Source organism: Genypterus blacodes, unplaced genomic scaffold (genome assembly GCF_046128005.1).
Source record: "Genypterus blacodes isolate CSIRO-AG114 ecotype Tasmania unplaced genomic scaffold, CSIRO-AGI_Gbla_v1 ptg000067l_1, whole genome shotgun sequence".
Taxonomy (NCBI): Eukaryota; Metazoa; Chordata; class Actinopteri; order Ophidiiformes; family Ophidiidae; genus Genypterus; species Genypterus blacodes.
The window spans coordinates 3,902,010-3,929,910 of NW_027466879.1; the positions used below are offsets into that span (position 1 = coordinate 3,902,010).

Below are 27,901 nucleotides of genomic sequence, written 5' to 3' on the forward strand. Positions count from 1 at the left end.
AATTGCGTGGCTCAAAAAAATGCAGTTGATGTGCAAATGAATTGATATGAGTTATGATTATTATATTAATGATATTGCAGTCGTTGCTCCCTTCCGTATGAGATTCGCTCCACACTAATCAATCAAGCCTCACTCTATGATTTTCAATTTAATTTGAGACTGATGCGTTGGCCTAAATGTTCTTCAGGGGCCTTAATTGCTTTCACCTTGCATTGCAGGTGCAATCTGGCGCCTGCTTGCCGTGATGGAGCTCACTTCCAGTCCCATCTCCAGCTTTAAGAAACACTGCCTGACACTGCCTTTTTGGCCGCAAGGAAGACTTCATTTAATGTCTTTTTAATATTGGCATCACAGCGACGAGACGACACTCAGCAGAGAGGATCTGCAACTAAATCACGTTTATACGTTTTTTCCTGTCACTTTTCAGCAGAAAAAGCCCGCCTTTTCAACAGTGACAGTATCGATAGAGAAACACTGGTTGATCGAATGTTCTTGCCTTCTCAGTGGTTACCATGGTAATTGTCCATCTGCATCACTTTTGCGCATTCTGGAAGAGAGCAGACGTTTTTTCATAGTGACGTATGAAAAGATGAAGAGGTTAGACTCCTTATTATCTAAGTGTATCAGGCTGTGTACTGTACATAAAGCTGTGTGTCCTTTATGTAGATTGAATACAAAGGTCTCCTATAGTACAGGTCAGCTTTCTCAGCTGCTCCACTCTAGGTTAGGACTCCAAACTGGCATGCTCACAAAATGGAGGATTCACTTTATATACGCTCTTCTGTTCTACCTAATACCCTGAACAGCAGATTATTAGCTGACTTTATTATTAACCACATTTTTCATAATGTTAGGTTGATTACTTTTCATCCTCAACACCAATGACAAGAAAACCTCCCTGTAAGTCATCAGAGAACCATTTACACGATTCAGACCACTAATTACTAAGCCTGAGGACTCCATGAATGAGCTCAGAATAGACTTCTCATCCCATGAAAACAACCACCTGAAACTATTTTGAATTATGTATCATATTTAGAAACGCTTCTCTGACTTTGCAATAATTAGAATAAATGATCAACACTTAAATGGATTTCACAGACTCCCAAAAAAACACACACTTCTACATGCATGTGACCTGTGTGTGACCTTCCCCATTCAATTAGGACACAAAATCAATACAGATAACACGCAGAAACTACATATATGTTTTCGGCATAATGATTAGAGCTTCTAACAGGCCGGGATGTCCGCTTGCTTAAGGTAAACGCCTGTCATATGGATTGATGGCGCTCTGACGTGACCTTTCACTCGTTGTGTGGAAATGATTAAGCAATCGGCAAACTGTGATTTAGCATTTGAGTCAGCATGCAGTTTATTGATTGCGTCTCCACATTTGAAATCATTTGCCGATAAAGGATCCTTGTGTAGGTGTATATCATTCTCTTCGGAGCAGCTCTCATTCTCAACTCTAATTTGTTCCGTCAGATATATTGATGAGATGCAGAAATGATTGTGAAGTGAAGTGGACATGCTCATACGTGAATGTCATGTGTGGGCTAATGTGTTCACAAATACAGGAGGAGAAATTCCAACACAGATAAATAACCAGCATTAATGAAGTATGCATGTAAAACAAATACTTTGAATGGATGTAGTGATGTGTAAGTATTCCATTTTGTCCTTTCTTTGTGTTTAAGTGTGCAGTTTATTGAAAATCACAATCTGAAGATCTTTGATCAACTAAGTCTGGTTTCACTTATTACTTTTAAGACTAAACAGTGATTGAATCCAGTGGGAGACTAAGCTGCTGCTGGTCATTTAATATAAAAACACTTAGCTTATGTTCTGATTATGAGAATGTGCACCACTACTGGCATAGCAACACACCTTTCTCTCTGTGACATCATCATCAATTTAGCTTGAATGTCATGATAGTGGTGTCTGTACTGTTTGTCAGTAGCCAAAATAAATAGCCGGGGGGGGGGGGGGTTGCCGATGGTCCTTACGTGACACAGTTTCTTGTTGCACTCAGTGTTGTCAGGTCTGTTTGGCCTCCAGGGGGGCGGTGGTGTGTGAGAGTCTGGGCCTCAGGGACAAATGACCAAACACAGAGAAAATTGGAACTGACAAAGTTAACTTCACTTCAGAAAAGTCTGTTGCAGTGACACACTCCTGGATGGGAACCTTCACATTCCCTCTTTGCAGGGTTACTACACATAATAATGAAATTTTGGACATGGACTGAATAATTCACGGTGATGGATTACTTTCACCGCACACACTTCAACACATCTCTGTAAGTTGATTTGCCGGTGATAACCTGATGCCCTTGTCAAGCTGTGACCTCCATGGATGCTGGGGCACATTGCTGCGAATAACCCAGAAGTTAGAATGAAGGTCAGCGACTCCAGTTTGGGCGGATGGTGAGGCCAAGTGAGGCTACGCCGCAGCTAGAGGCTAACACACAGGTCAGTGTAGGTACTGCAGTCATGTTGAATGCGGCACTGGACCAGAGTTCTAATGAGAGCTCTGAGCCTGGACACAAAACTCTCTCTCTCTTTATCAGCTCATGCACATTTGAAGCTTTGGAGAAGTGACTGTAATTGTTGAAATAATGGGATAATATATGTAGATTTCCAATGCAGAGTGTCAAGGCTCAACTGCTGACGTTGGGTGCGGAGCTTTATGCCGGTGCTCTGGCATGGTTGGATGCTTGAATGGCCACATCAGACCAGTAAAGCTAATGTAATGGTCATTTTCCCCACCACTGCTAATGAGCTTTTCATGGCTCTGTCCTTAAGGGTTTGGGGAAAAAAACAGCATGCACCAACACAAACACTCACACTCACACTGAGACACAACACACGGCACGCGAGGCTCAATAACATGGAGGATTTAAACCTACATCAGTATGAAGCAGCTGGAGGAGGTGATGGGGGAGACGATGGATGGATGGATGATGGATGGATGGCTGGATGATTAATGTGTGTGTTAGAGTAGTTACACTAATGTAATAATGTAATTGTCAATATTTTCCCATCACTACTAATGAGCTTTTCTGGGCTTTTCATGGCTTTTTACTTGAGAATGAAATCAATTCTCTTTCTCTTTTTCTCTCCTTCTCTGTGTTTGTGCCTGTCTGTCTCTCTCTCACACACACATACACACACACACATCACAGACGTATGGCTGTAATGAAGATGTAATGTGCAATAAGTGGCTGTGGCGTGTTTTCAAACCCCTTTATACAGTAAATTGCATGCTGTTACTGTCAGTGCTTAACAAGAGTTTACATATGCTTGATATTAAAGATTTGCCCGAATCAAATCAAATCCCATATATACTTCTTCCTCCAGCCTCTGAGTTCTATGGGCATTCATTCATTTTGCTTTTGATTGCAGGCATCAAAAGCCCAAAGGCCTTGCATCTGAAAATGAGGTTTACTTCTTCACAGTAATTGCACATATTTGTCTTAAACATCCATGAATTATAAATCTACAATTAATTATTCATCCGCATGCTTGCCGTGCTAATGTGAACAAAGTGACCTTATTTTTCATTTGCCTCCAGTGTACCTCACACACACACACACACACAAGCCTCTGTGTCACACTGCATGCCGTCCTGTTCAAAACACGCCACCACTCACAACTGCACAGGCAACACAACCTCATTAGAAGCATCGCTGCAAAAACATAAACATTCAATTCAACACTGTGTTTCTTCAGGACAAACTTGCTTTTCAGCTGGGAATGTGTGAATTGTAGCTTCTTATGTGACTTTCTCTCTGCATATGTAATGTATATACAGTATGCTATGTTAGTACTGTGTGTACCTGCAGGACATGTGTGTATCCGCCCCCCCTTTCAATGAATGAGATCACAGCCACACTGACAGAGCTCTAAACTTTAGAGCTCTTATGTCTGATAGGAAGGTGAAATCCAGTGTGTTGTGATTAACACTGGTGTGTGGAGCAGCAGGCCTGGATACTGAGAGCTCCGTTCTCCCTGCGGTGCAGTGAGCATGAGTCATGATGAACCCTGTGCTGACTCCTCGTGGTGAGCTATCGATCCACTACCAGGATCACCTTCTGGCCATCATCTCCAGGCCTCATTAGCAAAGGCTTATTAGCTGAGCACGGCTATTATAGCGGAGTGAAGTTGAGACCTACGGTGAATAGGGATGTGTTTCTGCACAGCTTCCTGAATAGAATTAAAGTAGAATAGAATAGCAAATCTTTCTCATGTCGTACCATCTACTTCTTTCTTCCTTTCGCCGCAAATAAGAGCAAGGAAACAACGCGGCCGCCTGTCATAATCGCCCAAATGTTTCATTGTAACTCACTGCTGCTCTTCACTGTCCTCCATTGACAAAATATAATTGCCATCTCAAGCTTATTAAATAAAAGCTTTGTGCAATAAGAACAATATGAAACCAAATTAAGTTTCCATCTTCTGTTTCATTTACATCACAAAAATGAATCTCTTCTTCTTCAGCCACGCCAAGAACGAGATGATTGGACAGAGAGGAGCAATATCCTCCGGCTGATTCTGGCTCTCGCTGATCTTTTGTCCCTTGGCCAAATCTCATAAAAGTTTGCATACAGACTTTGGATCTGTCCCACTGTGTTTGAGCTATTTATTTATTTTTGAATTGACAAACAAAATTGGCATTTTTGTGCATTCATTAAAAATATTTTCAATTTTTCAATAGAACATAATTGAATTCTGGGACCCTTTTTGTCAGATTTGGTCCCATACTGAGTTCTAGTACATTCTCAGCTCCATTTGAGGTCACATTAGCCTTTCACTTCAAGTTTTGTCACCCACATAATTGTCCTTTAATTTTCCCTGTTAAACGTTCATTACGCCTTCTTATCGATGTCAACACTAAATCAAACGGCTCCCTGTAATGTGAAAGGGTCACTGCTCCTGCACACACACACACACACACACGCTGACATCAGCCGTTTTTTGCTTCTCCTTCTCTAGAGAACCACCTGAGATTTAACAAAAAGGATAGGATTGATAAGGTGCCAGAAAAAATCACACTTTCTTCTCTGTTTGGTAAGAATATGGCCTTATAATTGTAAATTTAAGTGACATTATCTTCTGCACGGCCTGCCTTAGTGTCCAATCCTGAATGGGGAAAAACACAGGCAGCACTGATGTAATGATGTAATGATGTAAAGATCTGAGCTGAAAGTGAAGGACACATGGCATCCTTGTCCTAATGCACATCATTATAAACCCAAAGGCATATGAAAGTACATTTTCAAAGAAATCTCCTTGAAAATGTAAAAATATACATGTGCAGCTAAGTAAGGGCCCACTGAGTAGACAATTTGTTGACTCAAATCATTGGTTAGCGCTCTTATATGCAGCTGTTTACAGGAGACGAGCTCAGACAAGCTGAGTGGACACGAGCAACCTGGCACAAAGAAGGCAGAAAGCCTAAGTGAAGTCATTGATTAGGAAACTGAGGTACGGAAAAATGCTAAAAGGACCAAAACAAACTCATTCCTTTTCACTTCTCTTTTAAAAGGAAACCGGAAATGTTTATTTATTTGTCCTGAATCCTAGAAACTGAATGAAAGCAGCTAATCAGCAGCTCATTTGGAAGCGGTTCTTGAACCTTCTCCTCTGCAAGACGACCCCCTTTACTCTCCCCTTACGAGTCTGCACAGGGACAAATTCTGTCATCAAATCAGTGTGAAAACCAGTTTAAAGGAATCTGTTGCTCTTAAATGTTCCAAATATGAGTGCTGCTACATCAACAGAAGAGTCTTCTCCTTCAGATGAACGGTGCTAGGTTTTATTTTAGGTCTGGATCAAAATACAATCAAATTCTGCTCATCCTTAGCAAATCAGATCGTTAGGCAGACACAAAGAACCACTTTTTCCTCCCGCACTGCATCTATAACAAGGAAACCCAAAATAACATCACACAGTAGATTGTTGCTCTATTTCTTTAGTTTCAGATATTATCTTCTCTCAGCATTGTAAAAGCAAAAGGTGACAAGGAGCGCTCTCATTTTTAGATAAAGATAACACTTTTCCTTATGACATTTATTTCCTAGTTATACAGAGAAACCTTCAGTGGTCCGACTCTCACTGTGTCAGACCCTCCTGAGGGGACGATGAGGGGAGAAAAAGCAGACAAAATACTTCAATGTGTCCAGACCGTGAATGCCAAACTCTCCAAAATCCAAATGCGTTTGATTGCAATAACCTTAAACCCACGAATACTCCATTCATTTCACTATAATTCTCATATTTAACCATTTGCCTGTATTTACCTTTCATACAAGCTGGAACTGCTAGCACCTCCATACACGCTGAAGGTGGTTTTAATAAGCTTGCTGTGAAATATAACTCCAAATGTTTGACTTTTTAACAACTTGCTTTCGCTGTAGAACTTCAGTCATAAAGAGATACATTTTCAAATCAAAGCTTTATTTGTTATAATAATAGGAGCTCACTCTGTGTAGCTGTAACACATTGTGACATCATACGCGGTGAAATCTTCTTACAAGTGTAAAGTCCCCAAACAGCTCTGCCCTATTTTAGTAAGTATGCTCAAAATTAAAGTGGAAATAGCAAAAATAGTTTGCCTTTCAGTGAGAAGGTCATTCCACACAGCTAAACATCAGGATCTGTCAGCGACGTGACCACAAGTGAGACGAGTAAGAGAAGAAAGACAGCCAGGAACCAACCAAACTGGTGGTAGTGGGGATGCAGAATAGGGCAGACAGAGAGGTGCCGCGTTTCATTTTTCAATTATGCCTTTTTCGTGTGTTCGCCAAAAAGCCACTTTATGACAAATTATGACAGCAGCAAAGATAATGTATCATGTGTCCTCTTCTGGGCCCATTTGATAGCCTTTATCATATTACTTCCATAAAGTTGTTATCATCAAATAGACAAGCCTGAATGGTCAGCAGTGGCTCAGTGACTTTGTGGAGTAACCAAGCATTTAACCCCCTAGAGCCCGACGCTGTCTCCACAGTTTTCCATTTTGTCTTTCATTTGCCACTAAAGGCTTTACGGCAGAAATCCCTTATTAGACATTATAGATAGATATTGGCTTGTGGAGGCGTCATCATTTCTGTCACCGGACAAGGCAGAGCTGTTTCCCAGGATCGGGTTTGTTGTCTTCTAGTGTCACTGTGAAGGGACTCAATCAAAAATGAGTCACATGCACTCTTGTTTTGAGATACTAATATGATTTGCATTTGGAAGACAGGTTGCAAAAATCTCACAGCACTGGCAGATTGTTTCATTTGTGAGAAGAAAATCTGACTTTAAGGATGAAAGCAAAGGCAAAATATCCTAATTTGCCTCTTTATTGCCAGTGTTGCATGGATAGAACAGAAATCCTGAGAGAGTGCCTGATTTACTGGACTGAACCTGAGCTTGACAAGTGACTGACACCTATGTCAAATACAAGTGTATAGTGAACACAACTAGAATTAAAAGCCGTCTTCATGAAACCAATTCATTTCTCAATATTTCGCCATCCTTCCATAGATTCTGAGCAGGGGACTTCCCAAAGTTGCAGCTCCAGTTACCACAGTTCCAGAAGCACTGATCAATAATCTATATCTATCAATACAGCTGGAGACTGCCCTTATCATGTGTGTGCCAGCAGCAACATCACAACCCGTCCATGCTCAGAATAAACACGTTACATTATAGGCACAAAGTGTAAGAACCAACACAGACTGAGTGAGGGGCAGATGTGCACTTGTGGCACTGTTTGGTCCTCATACTTTTTGTTAGCTTTTAAAAAAAAAAACCGCGACCTCAGAGGGTTAACATGGGACAAACTTGCGTGTGGGGAACGTGTGGAGTTCATGCCCCCCCTCCTCCTCCTCCTCCTCTTCCTCCTCTAAACATGTGTCTCCAAACCCTGATGCGGTGAGCTCCGGTGCGCAGTAGCCCCGGCGGTGAGAGTGAGAGAGAGAGAGGAAGAGAGAGAGAGGAAGAGAGAGAGAGAGAGAGGCGGAGGACAGTGGAGAGGAGTGCGCGCCCCTGGATGAAGACGCACACGCAGCCACTCCACTCCGTGTTTTGCCCCGTGCGCCCCCGCGTGTGTCTCGCTCTTCACACAGCTCGCCTCTCCACTCTGGCGGACACCGATCAACCGGGAGCTCTCACCGGGACAAAGTTGTCTGCACCCGGGCAGACCCACAGCTTCTTCAACAACGGGAATCCGGATCGATACGGACTCGTCTTCATCTTCATCTTCTTTTTTTGTGGGAAGAAGACGCGGAGTTTTTTTTAAATTATTATTTTTTGCGATGGTGCGGATTGTGGAGTACCTGAAGTGAGGAGCGATTGGTGAAATTCTCCTCCTGTCTCCCAGCTTCAGTGGATTCTTATGTGTGTGTGAGTGTGTGTGTATGTGTGTGTGTCTCCTCGTGGATTTGATCACCGGCCCCCCCTCCCGTGTTTCGTCTGCGGCACCGATGTGTGCGATGTGGCGGCTGCAGCTCGCCTGGTGCGCCGCCGTCTCGCTGCTCTGTCCGTCGCTCGGTGGCGACAGCAAAGCGCGGAGCTGCGGCGAGGTCAGACACGCTTACAACGCCAAAGGATTCAGCCTCATCAATGCGCCTCACCAGGAGATCTCAGGTGGGTCACGCTTGCTCCATCGCCACCACGTGTCACGGCTTGTTTCCCACCGTGATCACCTTCCTCACTCCTCATTATTAACCCCTCTTTAATCAGAGTAACTAATAAATACCTGTGGGTCATTTGTGTTTTGTTGTGTTGTTGTTGTTGTTGAACTGATGTAACTCTGCTGTTTACATGTTGGTGCATCCCCTCCGCAAAAGTTTAATCAATCGACTATTTGGTGATCAAGCGTTGCCCAAAGTGATCATCTTATCGCAGCAACACCACGTTGCTCAACAAGTGTGTAAAGTGTCAAAGAATCACACAATGACTTTCACACAAGCATCCCAATCTGACCTCACCTCTCCTCTCCCGTGCTTTAGCTTCTATAATCATCACACACACGTGTTCCTTCACCCGCAGGTTATGAATTATTTGTGAACATGTGTAAAATAATCTCACAGCAGAAACGCCAGCCCTTTAAATGACGTGCCAGGCTCCATTAGGGGCTTTTTCTCTGTCAGCACCTTCAAGTCAACGCTGCTTTCGTGTGATCTAATTCCACACTTCTGCTTCCATCCACCGTGACGAGTTTAGAGACTGGAAGCTTCACCTGTTGCTCCTATTCAACAGCACATCATCTCGCTGTAGTGTACGTGGTTAAATAGTGAGCAGAGTTTACCAGTAGGGGGCTGTATGTCCTCAGCACGGGGATCTGCGCCTTTTACTCAGGGTTTCTTTGATAATCCTCAAGGCTACAGTTTACCTTTTTTTTTTAATTCTCACTCCTCGGTCCAGCAGAGATGCAGGGGTTTGTTATCTGTTGTGTGGCCGTAATCACATTTACGGTGGCAGCAGGGAAGGAGATTTGCCCAGTAGACATAGTCAGCTTGAAGCGGGAGAGGCCTGAAGTAAATCCCTGGATTGCCTCCTCCAGACTAAACAGAGGTGCTGTGCTGTTAATTGGCAGACGATCCCTGCTTTAGTTGCTTTTAACACAGTTTGGCTGAGTGAGAATGACTTTGTTTTATTACAGATGTAATGTGTGTTTAAGTGTGTGTGTGTGTGTGAGGGATGATTGCACTGCATTCCATTTGCCCCGAAAATCCTTTAACGCTTCTGTGGGGAAATTTATTGGCATTGTTAAGAATACAGAAAAACAAGACAGTAACTGTAGTCAGCAAATGGGGAGACGTTCGCTTCAATCTGCAGTCGGAGCCGCAATGAATCCTGAAGGGAGAGAGAGAGTTAAGTTCTCACTCTAATTCTGCTCCAGTGGTTATGTTCTTTTTATTATCGGCTCAAGAGAGGAGATCTTATTCTTCTTCTTCTGCTGCTGCTTACATAATGAGAGCGTCTGTGTGGCGGAACACTTGACTGTGCATCATCCTTTATTTTTCACTCTACATTAAAATGCCACACATCTTGTCAATGTAGTGAGGAAATAAGAAACAGATCTTTATTAGAACACTGAGGTCAGATAGAGATTAGAATCTTGACTGGTTTAGTTGAAAAGACTGTTAATGTGGCGTTTGTTGATCCTGTCTGACCGACCTCATACCTCTGTTAGTCTCGTTATACAGGACCTAAAGAGAGTTCTACTTACTAATGCGTGCCTGTGCAGACATATATTTGAGTCCGTCAGATTGCTCCGAATGATGGTCTATCGTGGCATCGTGGATGAAAAAGTGACAAAAAGTAGCAAATGCATATACGGTAACCTTATCTAGTAACTTCTGGATCAGCACCAGAATGTACCGGGTCCTTCCCTCTGCTGCACCACGTTCAGTCACAGTTGGTCCTATGATTGAACCAACACTTTGGATTACATCAGTGCCAAAAGCTTATCAAAAAAAGTTCATATTTAGATGATCTAATAGGTTTGATTTTCCCATTTGCACTTTTAAAGGCCTTTAATTCTGTACTGTTACCCAAATATCTACCTTGACTGAGGTAGCACTGAGGAGGGTTAACTGCAGGGAGAAGGCTTAGAACGCTCACAACTCAAGACAGACTTACTAAACCAATGTAGAACTCATTTAATTGGGCCACATGAAGTCTTGATGACCTCACCTGTCTGGCCTTTACAGCCACGTCAAACACCAGCTCATGAATCAAGGTGTTTTGGGGGCTGTTTCATGCTTACCAAATCCTAATTACAATTCATGTAGAGCCTGTACACTATGTGTAATTGGATTTTGTTGTCTCCAAATAACCTTTGCATAAATATAACAGAGGTTAGATATAGGCCTCGGGAGACAGGATAGTAGAAAGCACTCAATTATGCCTAATTAGCTATGCTAATACAAACGTGTGGAAAGCTGCATGAGCAGTGTTAGTGCTCATCCCTCCATCATTTGCTTTGTCATGCTGCCGCACCGGCCGCTAAATAGGAAAAGCAAAGGTTTGATACTTCAGCTCAGGTTGTGAGCCCTGATTTAGGCGAGGAGGTCTTTGTTTGATAGCTTCTGCCTTAGATCAGGGGAAAAATGTGTGTTAAGTGGTGATGAATATGATTTAGTTTTCATCTGTACGGGTGTTATAGTCAGTGTGTAATAGAAATATACACTTACACTTGACTTCAGAGTGATGTAGCACTTTCTGGAATGGGTCTCATAGGCTGGGGAGTCATGAAAGTTACCCAGAACATAAAGAATCTGGTAAACCTTCAAAGCAGAGACCTCAGATTGATGTTTGGAGGATTACAGGAGGCAGCCGGGTCATTTCATCACAGCTTCAGTCTTGGCAAGATATTTCCTTCTTATTTGTAAACTTCACTTTGTCATTCAGTGTGTAAACGTCCGTGTCTGTTTCTCTCTCAACAACAAGAAAATCTGACTGTAACTTTTTACAGATGTCTCCTGATACCTTCAAAACGATCACATTTATACAGCTGCTTTCCTGTGGAAGATGGTAGGAGACTTAACGCTTGCTCAGCAATACCACGGCTCCGTCCCGTTCACTGCTGTGCCCGGCGGATTGGCATCAATTGGAATGGAATCGTGGCTGCGGGGAGGGGGGGGACATAAGGCCTGAGAGGTAATTGGCAGTGTTGGTTGACTTGGATGCAGGTCAAACATTCTACCCACTTTATTGATAAAAGAATGGGCTTTTTTTCTACCTTATGGCTCTTGGCAAACTGCGGTTCCTGTGGGAGGCAGAGGGCGAAAAAGGTCTCACTGGTGATGGACTCAATGTTTTCTTTCTCATATAGTTAGAGGTCCCTTGGGTCGCTGTCAGTATTCTTTGCAAAGAGCAGCTAGTTTGGGTGTGGGTGCTAAAATACAGTATGTGAGGTGAATTTGAGGTCTGCTGGTGTCCATCAATATAACAATGACTCCTAAAGGCTCTTACACAGAAGTTAAAGTGATAATCCTTAACTATTGTTGTCTAAAAGGTGTTTATTGGTATTTTTCTGGGCGTTTAAATTAGTTTTGCAATTCATTTAACGTTTTTTTATTTTAATGCATCTGCGTATCGGATTTCTTATAATTTGTGGCTGACCTGAAGGCAACTGAGCTTTTGGACGGTGAAGTTTGTATTTTCTGTACGTGAAGTTTCTATTTCTTCGTTTCTATTTTGACTCTCTTGGTTCCAAACTTGGTAGCTAGAGTGAAAAACATTCACATTGATTTGATTTGGGGTCATGGAATTATGTTCGCCAACTGCTGTTATTGCCCCCTACTACTGTTGGATGTCAGCGGCGAGACGAATAAACAGGCAAAACCCAAAAGAATTACCACTCGAGATTGCTGAACATTCCCAAACAGTCCTCCTTGATCTATTCCACAGACGGCTGCAACCAAAATATCACAGTTTGACTTCCCCCTTCGACTGGGATGACAAGTTGATGATGCGTCTCTACCTGCAGAGCTTTCGCCCGCTTGTCGCAGCACTACGCCTCGCCAGGCATTCATTGCACAAATTGGCGCGCATCAACCTTGATCCTGCCTGACACAGATTGTGACGGAGATCCCGTATCCATCTCGCTAGGTGAGAAATGAGTTTACGAGACGGCTGTTATTGCACAGTTTACAGGAGACGTTAAACTGCTCCTAATATAGTTTGGGTGTGAGGATAAACCTCCATGTGCACATTTTGTGTTTCCATGTGTCAGGCGTGAATGTTGTCCATAAACAGAATGGATGGTGAACGCCTCAGTCAGGTCGCTGCCATGAATCTCTTGGTTGGGTGCTTTGCTGTTAATATCATCATCTGCTTACAGTGACTCTCTACCACAGCATTGAAAAATCACTTGATGTGCTGTTGCTCCTATAAATGCGTTGCCGGAGTCTTATTGCATTTCCTTTCTCCAGACTCCTGCGCACCTCTGGGGTTTGTCCACAGAAACTTTAAAGGAAATAATTAGATTTCTCTTAACAGAACAGTTTTAGCTCTTACAGGAGACGGCAGGACCTTTTCTCATGTGAATTCTTTACACCCTAATCCGCTCCTGTGTGATTGCTGCTGTACATGGTTCTATGCAGGTTGAGATGCACACACTCCCCTGATTCCATTCAACACAAAGGGCCATCAAGCAGATATCTAAATTCCTTTCTGCACATTTCTAAATGGAGGCTTCATCCTGAGCTCAACCATTAACACCTGAAGCTAAGAATGTTTTTACAATGACGGACACCACCTATTACAGCGGCATTAGAAGTGTGCCAGACGGGTGTGACATATTGTAGTCATAATCCGTGGCAGTGTTATTGTGAGATTTCAGTCGTACATTTCTGATTCTGTCACACTTTGGTGCAGACAGTTGCAAGAGCCCTAAATTGTCCCCCTGTGGATTTTGACACACTGAGATCTCGGACCACCTTCTTGGATTAATGAGCCTTAAAATGAAGGATAAAAACAACATAACGTTCATAATAGTCTACCTCTTTAAAACAGCTTGGAGCCCATGGAGATGTTTTGAGGCTTGAGAATTAATCTATTGATTTGAAATTGATTGAACTGTTCTAAAGATGGTACAGTTATGGATATGCATTATAAGTTGTTGATGCAGATGAAGCTGCTCAGCGACACGCAAGCGCCGTCTGTGTCATCATTCCTGTCCTGACTTTTGAATGCTGCATCTTTTGGTGTCACATTTCTGCATGTTTGTCAGAAAAATGTGCGTTTTGACACACAAGCATTTTAGATCTATTTTTAATTTTGCATGCAAATAGTTATATGTTGTGATTTTGATAATAATACAATGATAAGAGATGCCTGTGTGTGCATACGTCTCTCCCTTGCCGTGCAAACATCCACTTCATAATTCTGTGAGCCGTTCTTTTCCAAAGTCCATTAAGATGCTCTTGCCTCTGCCAAATTGGAAATAAGTCTCTTCCCAGCTTGTGTACTTACATCTTCAGAGAGAGCAGTTAATGAGATGTGAGGGAGATTAGTGTGTGTGTGTGTGTGTTCAGGTCTTTCTTTTGTTTTCCATCTCTATGGTGGTGGTGACTGACAAAATAATTCCATGTTAACACGAGAAAGCAAAAAGGATTCAATTGTGAATCTTCCAGTTCTTTTCCAGCTCTTCTTTGAATATGTGACAATCATGTTGTAAAGAATGTGTTAACCTTCTGAAAGCATTCATGTATACGGTCTGCAAGCTCCCTGGAAGCCTTCCTCAGCTCCATGTTTGGTGTTCTCTGAGTGGTGTGAAAAGCCTGCGGCTGGAGTAGGAGTCTAGCTGCCATGGCTCTTTTCTTCCAGTTTTCAATCAACTGCTCGACTAAATCAGTAATGGAGAGAGGATTACGGATCTCTACCCTCTCAAGCCTTGAGAAAAACCAGAGAATAACAAGGAAAAAGTTAAAGGAAGGATGTGATGGTACGTGTTGGGATTACTATGAACGGGCCTGGAGGGTCAAGGCAGCTGCGAACATTCAGAACTCAAGGCATGAAACGCATCGGTGCAATGTGGCCAAATTGTGGTTTGAGTGGTAACAATGTAAGGTGAGAAAGGAGCTCTGCAACACAAGCAGGAGTGAGGCAGGATGTAATCCATCTGAACTGGAGGGACCTGTGATCTTATTTCCTGTTTGTGTTGAGCAGAGCCATTTGCTTTATGCTGCCTGGTTTCCAAAGAAAAATAAGAAACATTGAACTTTTTTGGCCTTGAATTGTCACACAATCTGTATCCAGATGAAGAAAAGAACACCGCATACACAGAGTATGTGCAGGGCTGGATATTATTAAGTATGATTGTTATCTTTTTACGTTTGGGCTGTAATAAACTTATCAGTAGCACTGCAATTTATTGAGCTGATGCATGATATCACCCTTTAGACGTTTAGACTCACTCTTTAGCTTTACACAGCCTTTCTCCTTGTTTCCCTGGATGCAAAGTCATCAAAAACATTCTTGAAGTGAAGGCAAACGGTGACATATTGTTTTCTATCATGATAAGAGCAAGGCTTGTTTCACTCACTGATGATGGAAGGTCGTTTTTCACTCCTTTTAAAACAGAGCAGTCCTGAGCAGAGGAAAATGGGAAGAGTCAAGTACAGCCGTAGGCAAATGTCAATGTTTGGGAAGGTGTCCTTCAGGCCTAGCTGTCGCAGCTACATAGCTGCAGGTGATGTTTGGAAGTCTGCAGTATTGAACAGACTGGGAAAGAGGCAGAACTCAGGGCCGAGGCTCTCATCAACATCCTGAGCGGAGTGGGACTCAAATTATTTGCAGCCGAGTTCATAGATGGAATCTTTGGGAGGAATTCTGATGTGTGAGCCTCACTGCCTCCGCAAAGTTCAGCATTGAGATGTGAGTCACATATGGTGTGATAACTTTCCACCAAAAATGTCTCTCTCCCTGTGCATCATGTAGATTCATCAGGTGTTTTCGATGCATCAAACCTAATTTTCTTTAATCTCTCTTCTTTATAGGTCCACTTCATAGACATCTGTCACCGCCATCTGTGTTGCTCCATCTCCAAAACATTCTCCCCAGATCTCACTGATGAAATCTATTAGCTGATTGTACAAAAGAGAAACGGTATAAAGATCCAGACCGCTGCTTCACTTGTTGCATTAACCGTCTCGAGCGCATCCTCACAAACATAAGGAGGAATGTCAGTCTCTCTGTATTCATAAGTGCAAAGAGCTGCCCTGCTTGGCCCGGTGTCGCTCCGTGTTCTCTACATCTCGGCCTCTCTGCAGGGATTCTTTGATGGCCCTGTACAGCATTCCAGTCTGAGGGCTCTTGTGGCATTGGCTCTCGCTGCCCATTGAGTTGGCAGATAAGATTTTCAGAATAAAAAAAACATTCTTCACATTCCCTTTAACATGACACGAGAGTTGCCAATGGTTTACTTGAAGCTTAAAAAAAACAAAAATGGTACAAACTTTACTGTCTACTTTTCCTTTTTTTTAATTTTTAAGTATGAGTCGAATAATATTGGAATAAATAATGAAAGCGCATTGACATGATTTGCGTTATAATGGGGCCTTAGAAATATGTTGGGGGTTGAAAAATGACAGCGGACTAACAGAATGGAAAGGAACACGTGGTAATTATCAGCTGACAAAAAGTGTTTCCCCTCTGAATTCTGTGTGTGAAGTTGGTGTTGGACTGTTGTTGACGGGGTGGAGAGAGAGAGAGAGAGAGAGAGAGAGAGAGAGAGAGAGAGAGAGAGAGAGAGAGAGAGAGAGAGAGAGAGAGAGAGAATAGGGTCACATCATCACATAACTGCTGATTTGGCAGAATATTGAGTAAGGAATCTTGATTATTTGGTAACCTGCCCACTCTGCCCCTCATGCCAAAGCTGGGAAACACCGTAAGGAATTCCTAAACCTCTATAAAAAAACAAAGCGTTAACTAGTCATTAAAACACTAATGACTTCATCTCTGTTCCCCCTCAAGCTAAGAAGCTGTTGCGGTGATGTTCCATCTGAATCAGGGAGATCTGTGTTGTTTATGGTCTTCTCTTCTCCCACAGAGGCTTTTTTCCTCAGGAGGGTGGTCTGTTAATAGAAGTCCCAAGCTTGACACCAATGATAATTCTCAGAGAGATGAGCGCCGCAGAGCGTTACACACACACACACACGGGTGTATCACATCGAGGTGTCAACGATGCAAATACATTTCACACTGGGGACTTTTTATTTTTGTTTTTCAGACACAGACAAGTACACATGGCTGAGGTGATTTGCTAAATAAGCCGTTCCTCAGAGACTTGGATGTAAACAGCGGAGATAAACACACCGTGCCACCATTGTCATGGCAACATCAGATGCTGTCATTGAATGCAGATGAGGATGAAAGCTTTGGAGTAAACACAGAAACTGACAGCGGTTGTTGTATGGTAGAAGCAGTCTGGATAAGTGTGTGTGTGTGTGTGTGTGTGTGTGTGTGTGTGTGTGTTGCCTTCATTGTGTTGATGCCACCAAAACCATTTTCTTAACTAAGCCACAGCTGTTCATCACTGGGTAATTTCAGACTTGTGATCACATAACGTAGTGCAGTGATAGTTTGTCTGCAGATTGATGGAGCAGATTGTCAGAGACTTGTTAATTCTGCTGCATTCTGGAACCCGCAAAGCAACAGAAAGAGCCGGCCATGTGTTTGGTATGTTGGCAGATTTTGTAAGAGGCAAAATTGAAAATGAAGTAAAAATAAATCATGTTCACAAGGACACTGTCATGGACCTGCAGCACCCAGAATAGCATGGTAAACTTTCTCTCCTGCTGTTGTGGCTTCTTTACCAGTTCCAGGGTTTCACTTTTCGCGATTAATATCACTGTTTTTGCTGTTTACAAGAAACTTTCCAATTGTAGTCCCTCTCTGTCTTTAAAACACATTCAAAGACCCTGCTCTTTGTTATGCACCTTAACAAAATCTCATAATTACCAGTGAATCCCTCACACTCGGGTGTATAGAGACTTGTTCCAGCGCTCAGCTTACAAAACCATCTACACCTCATTTTTACTGGAGCAACTCCTCTTGTTTCAACACGATTTCCACCAAAAGTGCATTGTCAATTGGAATTTGTACTCTCAGCAGGATGGCTCATTTTCATTTATTCATGTATTCCATCAATGTTAAAGTACGGAGAAATTCATTAGCAGTGCTCAAAGTAAGATGTTGAAAGCATTTAGGATTCAGGATTTTACCACAACGTACAGTAGATTCATCTGCTTCCTGCACGTGCAAATGAAATTAATTAGCTAATTCATGTTGGTAAGCCGAAGATCTGCAACATAAAACAAAAACTAATTGATGTATTTGACCCGTTTGTCCTTTCTATACAATTAGACAATAACTGTTTACATGCATACTGATATTTTAACAAGGTAATTGAAATGGTAGCCTGAGTGGAATGTGACCACTATAATTGTGCTGTTATTACATTCTGTAATTCAGTCCCTTCACAATGTTTGTTGAAGGACTATGACGAGTTTTAAACAATTATTATTATTCTTACCACCTCTCCGTAACCTTGTGTGAATATTCCCTCCGTCAAACTCATAACAACCTGCTCCTTCCTGCATGTGTGACAGTATTTTAATTAAATGGAGTGAACCTTTACAGTTTACAGAAAAAAGATAGGCTCAAGTACAAGAACAAGGAACAAGAGCAGAACTTCCAATATCCCGCATTGTGTGTCAACGGCAAATATTAATGGAAATCTTATTTAGACAGCTTATACGGCCTTGAGTAAGCCTGTCTGTGGTTATGCTGTATATTGGACAGGAGTTTACCCAGCTGTAGTGTAGAGATGGAGTCATGCAGGATAGAAGTTCATGCAGTGAGCTCTACTTATGATGTATTAGGTTGTGTGTTGCTCTTACTTCTAATGTGCAATCAGTAAACTCAAGATATTACAATTCATGCCATCATTGCAGTCGGCCTGGAGAGAGTTCACATGCATGACTGCGTCTCTCCAAACGCTGCAGGAACTCCACAGAGGTGTTCAAATAAGGCCGGTGCTCGTGAAGACACGCACGGAAATCATGTTTAGTGCAGTAATATATTAGAAAGTTTACAGTGTTTACATGAGGTCGTGACCCAGCTGAGTGTGATCTCGTTTGAAGCCTTCTGAGATGAAGAGACTAATTGGTAACTATTATTTTTATGTTAATGTAAAAAATCTAGAGGGCTGATCTCAACCCCTGGGCCAGATTTCTGGGCTGTAATTATAACGTTACATAATAGGGTGTGCGATGCGACGCCTTGGGGGAATGTAATGACACTCCTGCTCAGAGGTCGGCGGAGGTCGTCCCCATGTTCACTCATCCATCTCCTCATTTCGTTTTTTACTCCACTTTGTGTACTGTGTTCCTTCCACTCTATCTGCCAAGACTATACTGGCGTAAGCTGATTTTAAGAGGACTCACTGTAGCAGAAATGATAAAATGAGCTTTAAATTTTTACAACACTTTGCACACAAATACAGAAGCTGGCGTGACGGCGGAAGGTTTTGCAGATGAAATAGATGATAAAAAAAAAACGCTACTTGCAAAAACTTCTACTAAAACGCCACTCGCTTGAAAAATGGTTGCTGCACTTTATTAGCTTATAATGGCTTCGGCGTAATGTGTTGTACTTTGCATGTGTGGTGGCGCCGAGGATTGTTTTTGATGAGATTGGTTTGTAATGAAGCATGTTGGATGTACTACTACTTGCGAAGCCAGAGCAGAATTCATCTGGAACTAAAAGAAGTGCAGCAGGGGTGATCTAACAGTGCATTTAAGTCACCAAGCTTCCTGGCTGGTGAGACTGTGGAGGAGGAGGAGGAGGAGGAGGTCTTGCAGGAAAAGAGATCTAGACTCACTGAATCCACTGACTTGAACGAGGCCACGTCGCCGATCTCCAGGGAATGGCGCCATCAGTGCCAAATCTGACAAGCTGACACAACCTTAATGGTAGAAAGGGGCAAGTTTGAAGTCCGGTAGACGAGGAAAAATAACTCTTACATCTCTAAGTTCAAAACGCAGCAGTACAGACTGTATGTTATGCAATCCGGAGTAAAAGATTCTTGGATAAGAGGTTTCTCGGATTGATGGGTTGTTGCTCTGGTATGCAGTGTTTACATCTGCCGGACCCTTGAATTTCTTTTGAGTTCCAAATGAAACATCTGTCACTGTGACGATTCTTGGCTCATCTTTGCTCCGTCGCTCCTCGAGGGTGCTGGATGCTGAAACGCAGCCAGGCTCATCTCCCGCTCCTGGAGCTGCGCTGTGTGTTTCCCCCGTGTATGCTGCCGGTAAATGAGTGGGCCGGTCATCTGGCACCCCCAGGGCTCTACCTACAGCTCCTCAGACCACCAGCTGCTGTGTTTAGCACTTATACACCATAAAAACGCAAGAAGTGCAAAGCTTTGACCAAGTGTTTGTCTCCTGGTCATCCTTCCAAGCAGCTAATGATAGAAAGTGTGCAAATCTGCTGTACACTTTTAGTGAATAGAATGTTTGAATGACTCAAAAGGTTCTGATCCAATTTTGCAATTTCTAGGAAACAAATTCTGTCTATTTAGACGTTGGAAATGTGGGCCACATGAATGGAATAGTACAGTAAATTGAGATGATGCTGATTCGGTGTCATGCAGAAGGATTGGATGTATCTTTTATAGTTACAGGAGGCAATTATGAAATTATATATAGGTACTTTTATTTACTACAACCATGGTCAGGATCATTTGTAGCTTCTATCACATAGATTAGATGAAGCATTATGCCTTATTTTTTCTGTATGCCATTTTCCCATTGTAGAAATGATGCTTTTCTTTTTGCTTGTTAGTGATTATCTACTAATGTAATTCTAAGATTTGAGAAAAACTTTGCAGAAGTTTAGACATGGAAGGAGAAATGAGGCCAACAGAGGAGGATGTGACAGAACTACAGTAACATTCAGAGCTAATGAGGGACACGCACACACAGGTGGCACAAGTAGGAAACGGCAGGGCGGTAGACGGACCAGCGTGACCATAACAGCACGAGCAGCACGGGATCACAGGCCGGAGTATTCACCAGTCTCTAAAAATGGAACTCCTACTGAGTAACATCAGTGAGGAGGTTTTCACAGGCAGCCGGTTCTAAAATGAAGTTGTGCGAGTAGAGTTCTTATCTGCACGTCCCATGATATAGGATCCTGTGACGGTTATGTTGTGTGAGGTTCATTATGCTCGCTTTTATCCGGGAAAAAACCTATTAGTGGCTATTCATAAAACACAGCGGCAAATTTAATGCGTCCTGGAGGGCAGATAGCGTCACGCCACCGTGTTCCGCTGCCTGTTTTACTGTTTGCGTTGAACTTTGGTGTTTCCTCATTTGCATGTGGATAAGGTTATTCATAAAACACATCGTCACACAGGAATGAAGACCTGTTCCAGTCCGAGGCGAGGGCCAAAATATGCATTTTCACATCGTTTTGGACCACCAGCATTACCACATTGGAGAAATAAGACCAAATAAGACTGTGTTGCTTACGGGTGTCATGTAACTGTTGTTCTTTTTCACCATTACCTTGTCCAGCTGCATTAGTGAAACCAGTGACTCCATAACACAGGTGTCACTTAGCAATGGTTATCACATCACCAAAAACAATGATTATTCTAATTCAATATATGTTCCAGTCCCAGTCCATGATTGGCCTCATCTTTTGCATGTCATGGTTCTGAGCTCTGCATGTCGAGCTCAGAACCAGGGAGTTTGTTTCTTTTGTTGATGTTTGTTTGGTGACCTCAGGGGAACCAGTGTGTGAGGCCGCGAATATATAGCAGCTAATTAACATGCAGCATTGAATTGGCTTTTTCATGACACAAACACACACACACATCTTACAACACAATGGTTAATGGAATGGAAGCTTCCTGAGTGGTGGAAGTTCCAAATACAGGACATCTGGACCAGCTGTTGGTCTTGCCTTGCCTTCAGAGTTGCAGTCTTCACAGACACAAACTAATGAGGTGCAGCTGGAACATTATTCCATCTTCTCACCATTTCTACCATCACCAACAACATTCTTTACTCATTTATCTGTTCCAATTTGATTCAATTACTGTGGTGTAATTTGTTCAAATTGCCTAGTTGTAAGCATCAAAACCATCAGTGAGAAGAAATTGATAACACATCATTTATTTTCTGAAGAATATAATCAGGATAGAAATCTCTGCTTATTTCAATCAAACTGTGTGAGTGTTTAGAAAATGTTTTTACTTTATTTAGTCAATAATCCAGATGTTTTTGATGAATCCCTTTTCAGTATTGGAAAACTTGCTCCTGGTCTTGTGCGGTCTCCTCCTCTCGCACCGTGTCTGCCTTGGAAATTCATACTCCGTCGCATTTATATTTCCATATAGAGTTCCTGCTAAATTGTGGCGTAAATTCTGTTGGAAATTGGTCACAGGCTTTAGCCATGACACAGGCATGGAACTATATATTATGTCTCTGCTTTAATACGGTGCATGCTTGGTTGGACATAGCGGCCGTCGGCTCCACTCAAGTGTCGGACTCATAAGAGGGCTTACCTTTGACATTTTCCATAAGGTCTCCAACCCGGTGGAAAGCATATTGGTTTTAAATTATTATATGAGGCGCATAGTCAAGGGAATGCTGAAAATGCTTATAAAAGCATCAGAGCGTGTGAAATGGATTTGGAATTAGTGAAGGTGGAGGAGTAAAGTGTTTGAGGGCAGGAAAAACGCTCAACAAGAGCGCTCTCACTTATGAATCAGAGGGAATCGGCTCAGCAGGTCCTATAACTGAACAGGTTTCATTGAATTCTGCCGCTTTCATGTTTCAGGTTGTGTGGTTAAAATAGTTTTGGTTGTATTTTATCTTTTATCACCATATAAAGGTTTGCTTTATTCTGCTCTGCTGTGCTGGAGAGAAGATTTCCCTTTGAGTCTGAGTGGTTTCTTTGTTCCTTTCTGCTTCATGAATGCCGGGTGAAGATCCAGCTGCTGCCTTGCTAAATGGACTCGGTCTGGTTAGGATCATGAAAGTTTTGCATTGGCACTACTTTTAGTGTAGTTTAGGGAAAGTAGACTAGAAGACTGAACTGAACTGACTGAACCCCACACACTCCTTCTACATTACAAGAACACAAGTTCACAAGTGCTGAATAATTAGAGAAGTATTCCAGATGAAGGAAACTTTTAGAAGTTATTAGTGGAAGCTTGTGTTGTGTCAACTAATGTAGAAGAGAGGAGGAATTAAAATTACAATTAAAGTTGTAAATGCAAATGTGCTTGTTTTAGAGGACAGTGTGTGAAAAACACACAAATCAGAAGTACATTGCGATTGAAAATGTATATATTGGATATAATAACACATATTTCATATGAGATGTTGCATTCATTTATGGTAAGAGCAGTAAATTAAATGGATTAAAAATCATATTCTGTTTTGGGCTCGTCTCCTGTGATATGATTTCAGTTTTGTAAAGGCGACCAACTCATTATGTAATCAAACAGATATATTCTAACAGACACTAATGCCCCGATATATACTGATTTATATATTAACTGAATATGAAGCATAATTCCACTTACATAACTCTGTGTCCAAGGTTTGTGATTGTTGCTTGTAATATCTGATGTGACTTTTCTATTTCATTTTCAATTCAGCAGTCGCATCTCATTTAGGTCAGCTGGTTCTGCAGCTCCTGTGACCCTGCGCGGCATAAGTGTGTGTAGACGGCGCATAAATGGATGGAAGAATGAATGGAAATTGTGGCCGGCGCATTTCTTTCATCGTCCAAAATGAAATGGCTCCGGCACGCATCATCTTTGAGTAAATGCAGCAAAAGATGTTTGAAAGGAAAAATAGGAAAAAGGCAGAAATGTTTTCTCCCCTTTAGGGTTTCAACCCAGACAAAGGGTCTCTAATCTGTATTTCTGGCAGCTATAGGCACCGACACCCAAACCTCTTTGATTAAATAGACAATCTACAAACTGCAGCTAAATGTGATAAAACACTCCACGGTAAGATTGATTATTCTTTTATCCACAAGCCTGAGCTTTGGTTTACTTTGATGGAAGCCGGAGTTGAGAATGGTAAACAACATTGTCTTTCACTCTCAAAGTGTATTTATTAACACCTACACCGCTGTCAGGTTTTCAGCACATTGGCACTTCATCAAACTTAAAAGCAGGACAGCAACAACCTGAATAAACAGGACCTATATAAATGATTTTCTTCAGCACATTAAGGTTTCACTTCACACTCTCAACCATACGTTCATCCGTCCAGAGCGCATTCACAACTCTGGAAGTTATCTGAGAGTTAGAAGAAAATGTTTTAAGGGGTCTCCAAGCGTGTCAACATATGGTGGCATCCAGTTCTAGAATTATCTATGTCATCTTGTTTGAACATATTCAATGTGGGTCTCGGGCCCCAGTGGAAGAAGTTGAAAGTGGGTGATTTGGGTAAATGAGAAGAGCTCCAGATGGCAAAGCAGCAGTAAGATCATTCAAGCTTGATGTATTTCTCCCTCTTGAACATGCAGGCAGCTGGGATTTAATACATTAATTGGACTTTCATTCACCTCCGGAATCTTTGTCGACAAGTAACAAGACATTTTTAAGTGTCCGTCCCAGCAAAGTTCAAGTTTAATCATTAAAGTCCTTTGGAAACAAAAATAGACGCCTCATGGAAATTATGATAAATTAATTGCTTGGGTTTTGTTGCCAAGATTAAAAATGGCTATCTTAAATAACAACATTATTAAAAGAGTTGTTATAATGAATCAACTAAGACAGACTTGCTATTTATCAAGCGTATAACAGTTAAACATACACAGCAATCTGATACATGATGGTCCTTTGTGTTTGCTGTAATGGTGTTAGGGTTGGCTTGCAGTAAGAATGTTGCAGAGTAAAATAGAAGAAAGTGTTGGATATGTAAACAAAGTGTATTCATCCATGTTATTACATTTTCCAGTATAGTCTTTATTGGGCAAAGGGGCATTATAGGACTCCAGGAACGACTCCCTGCTGTTTCTATGTGCACATTTGGTTTGGTATGGGGCACCTTTTGGTTTTATGTTCATGTCTATGCGCCATTTTATGGTATTGTTTATTCTTCTCGACAAAGCAGCGTCTCTGAGCTTTCTGTGGTGATGGATGGAAAAATCTCCTCTGGAAATGCAGCAGGACTGGATTTCTGTTTGCACTGATTGTATTACCGAGCAGACTGACTGCGTAATAGTGTAATACGGTTCAGAAAACAAGGTGCCTGACTGTAGCGCTGACTTCAGCATTGCTGTAGGATGGAGGACTGTGGCGTCCTGCGTTGGATAAGGTGTCCAATTAGACGAATGTGTTGTGAGCAGGTGAGGTGGAAGCGCTGGGTCATGCTGTAAACTAAAGCTTCCTCTGAGGAAAAGGACAAAACCAACAGTGGATCTTTTACCAATCAATCTGTGTCAGGTGTTAAATATGGACTTTGTGCATAGGGGGAAGGAATATGAGAAAAATAACATGGAAAATAACTTCATAATGTACATCTCTGGATGATTTCAATAAAGTTCAAGCTGTGGCTGTTTTCCCCTGCTTGTTGTGGGATTTGGTTCTTTCTCAGTTTTGGCACCAATCAGAGTCCAATATGCAAATATCTGCACAAACGATTGATGTAGAATCCAGAAACTTTTAACGCACATTCACAGAGGACAAGCTGTCAGTGTATTCGGAATGCCAACTTTAACTCTGTGGTTAAGCTTTTGAAACAATACTGTCCTGGCTGCGTTGGGTTGAAAACACACTGGGATCATCATCCGGATTGTTGTCTGCCGGCCAATCACAATCACTGACTGAACTCTCCAAAAAAGGAAATATTCAAACCAAAACTGTGAATGGATTAGTGGAAAGTTATTGCTGACTGTCTAAAATGATTTGATCCAGCAAGCAGAATCACTTCATGATAAGCAAGAAAAGGGCTCTTGAAATCAAAAGCTAATATTTGTGTTATTGATTGATGCCTCTGTTGGTTGATCACGTGTGTATTTTGCGAGCACACAAGTGACAGACCGGTTACATATTGCCCTAGCAACATGGAGATGCCTCTGTCAGCCAAATGTTCTTCCTGGATCTGGATCAGAGCTTCATTTTTTGGCCTTAATACTTCAAATCCCATCGCACATCTCTTCCAGCCTGTCTAATAATTCTGTGGCTGCACCGCCACTGAGCACAACATTAGAATCATCTTGTTGTGGGTTTTGAATAATAATACAATATTTCTACACTTATTACAGCCTGGGGGATTCTTTGAATGCTTGGAAGAAGTTGTTATGCTGTGTTCTATACAGGAATGCTCTTTGCAGACGGGTGATGACTGAATTTACATGTCAGAAGCAGCTCGGCTTTTTCTTTGTTGTGGTCTGTGTTCTCCTGCGTTGGCCTTTTTCAGTGCGTGTGCAGGACGGAGTGTAATCAGAGCAGCGGTGCCAGTGGGCGGGTTGCATATTTTCCATATTCATAGATTGGTGGAATTCTCAATGAAGCAGAGAGAGTTAATGGATTTTTTAAGCCTTATTCAGCAGTGTGTTAAGCAGTTCTTGTGGTGGAGCCATTATCGGACAAATACCATGCAACAGGGAATGATGTTTTAAATGCCTTAATGTGTCTGTAGAGAAGTGCTTCAACCTTACTGGCATGTTGATTCTTTCTGTGTGACTTTTAGTATGTTGACATGATTTTGTGCAGAACACAGTTGTTTTTAATATCATGAACAAAATGATCTAGTCTTGATGCCGTTCTAAGCGATTTTGTTTGTTCTATGCATGAAAACACCTTAAAGGACTTCAGTGTATATTCAATATGAATTTCATTACTAGTACAAGAATGAAAAACTCAACTCAGCATTAACTCATAACTTATAAACATTTTTTCTCTATTCATCATTTTTCATGCTCTAACCTCCTTTACATACGGACGTTGTACAAAGATGAATTTAAAGATTTTAACTTTAACCTAAATAATGCACAGCCATGTGTTGGTATTTGTTGACTTGAGTTTGTTTTCAAGCAATTTGCCTGTTATTGGCCAAAACAAAAGAATAGAATCTAGATTAATGTTTTGTGTTCTCATTATTTTAAAAAGTAGTTGCAATAGTGTTGCAGTTCAATCAGTTATCTGGAAGGTAAAAAGCATGAATGCAAAGTGGCCTTTGTTAGATACAGTATGTGGTTTAATTAAACCAGGTGGCTGAAGCAGGAAATCACAGCTGGTCGAGTCCTAGAAGGCTATAAAAGGCAACCTGTTTATGATTTGGGCCTATTATCAGTCAAAGACATTGTATTTATTATAGTTTTATTCAAAATATCACCAGAATCCTTCTAATTGTGTTCGTCAAGACACATTCTTCATTTAAATGCAAAGTAACACATTTTTCAACTTAATTAAATGGAAGTAAACCCCTGAATGTGAGTGTTTAGTCAGCAGTTACTTATCATGTATGAGTGTTTTCTAATCTCAAAATGACAAATGTAGCATTTTCAATTGTATAACTAAATACAAACATCATGCATGTTTGGCTTTTGCAACATTTAATTGGTTTTGAAGCATCCAGGTTACAAAAGTGTATAAATCCCAGTTTTTATGAACCACATTACTTAGGTTGCCTCTGGGCATTAAAATACGATCGTGTCACTAATGGGTTTCTAAGACTAAGGGCCGGATTTACTAAGGGTTTTGCAGACGTAAGGAGACAAAAACCATTTATCTATATTTACCAAGCTAAGGCACAGGGGGTTTGCGCTGGTAAAATGAGAGAAAAGCAGTTAAAATGTGCATGTTTGGGTTGATGCATATGCATTACAGGGCATTCAGATGTCAAGCTACAAAGATTGGGAGGAGGGAATGGAAATGTATGCACATGGCTCACTAAAGCTGATATATCATGGCTGGTCACCGTTGCCGCAAAGGTAATTGCATCTATGATTTACGTCTTTGAAAAGCAGGTGTTAACTTCTCTGCGGTCCTAGATTGTAGGCATGGAGGCTGTTCTCAGTCTTAGGAAGAGGCAGCATGGTAGAGCGCGTTTGGGAAAGGAGAGAGTGTTTCTGAACAGAGTGTTGCTTTTTGGCATGTCAGAAGAGAAGGTGAGATCAATCTACAGGCTCCTAAGTCGTTCCGTAGTGCAGTTACTTGATGAGCCTGCAGATTATCTGGAGCCAACAACAAAGGAAACGCACCTTTACATCCCTGCAAAACTTCGTATAACAACCAGACTTCTTTCCAGGCTGCATTTCCTGGCTTCTGGCTCGTTCCAGCATTCCAGTTGCTACATTAGCCAGAATCTCACAGGCTGCGTTTTCAAATGCGCTGTCCCTGGTGCTGAAAGCTA

The 27,901-nt window shown here is 41.8% G+C and overlaps 1 protein-coding gene across 1 annotated transcript in view; it reads left to right on the forward strand.

Annotated features, from left to right (window-relative positions):
- The first annotated feature begins 8,473 nt into the window (after window positions 1–8,473).
- The window catches only part of LOC143004792 (glypican-6-like), a 118,366-nt gene continuing 98,938 nt past the window's right edge, over window positions 8,474–27,901 (forward strand). The window contains exon 1 of the mRNA XM_076155940.1: window positions 8,474–8,636. Within this exon, the coding sequence (XP_076012055.1) occupies window positions 8,474–8,636 (163 nt within the window). The remainder of the gene's footprint in view (window positions 8,637–27,901) is intronic.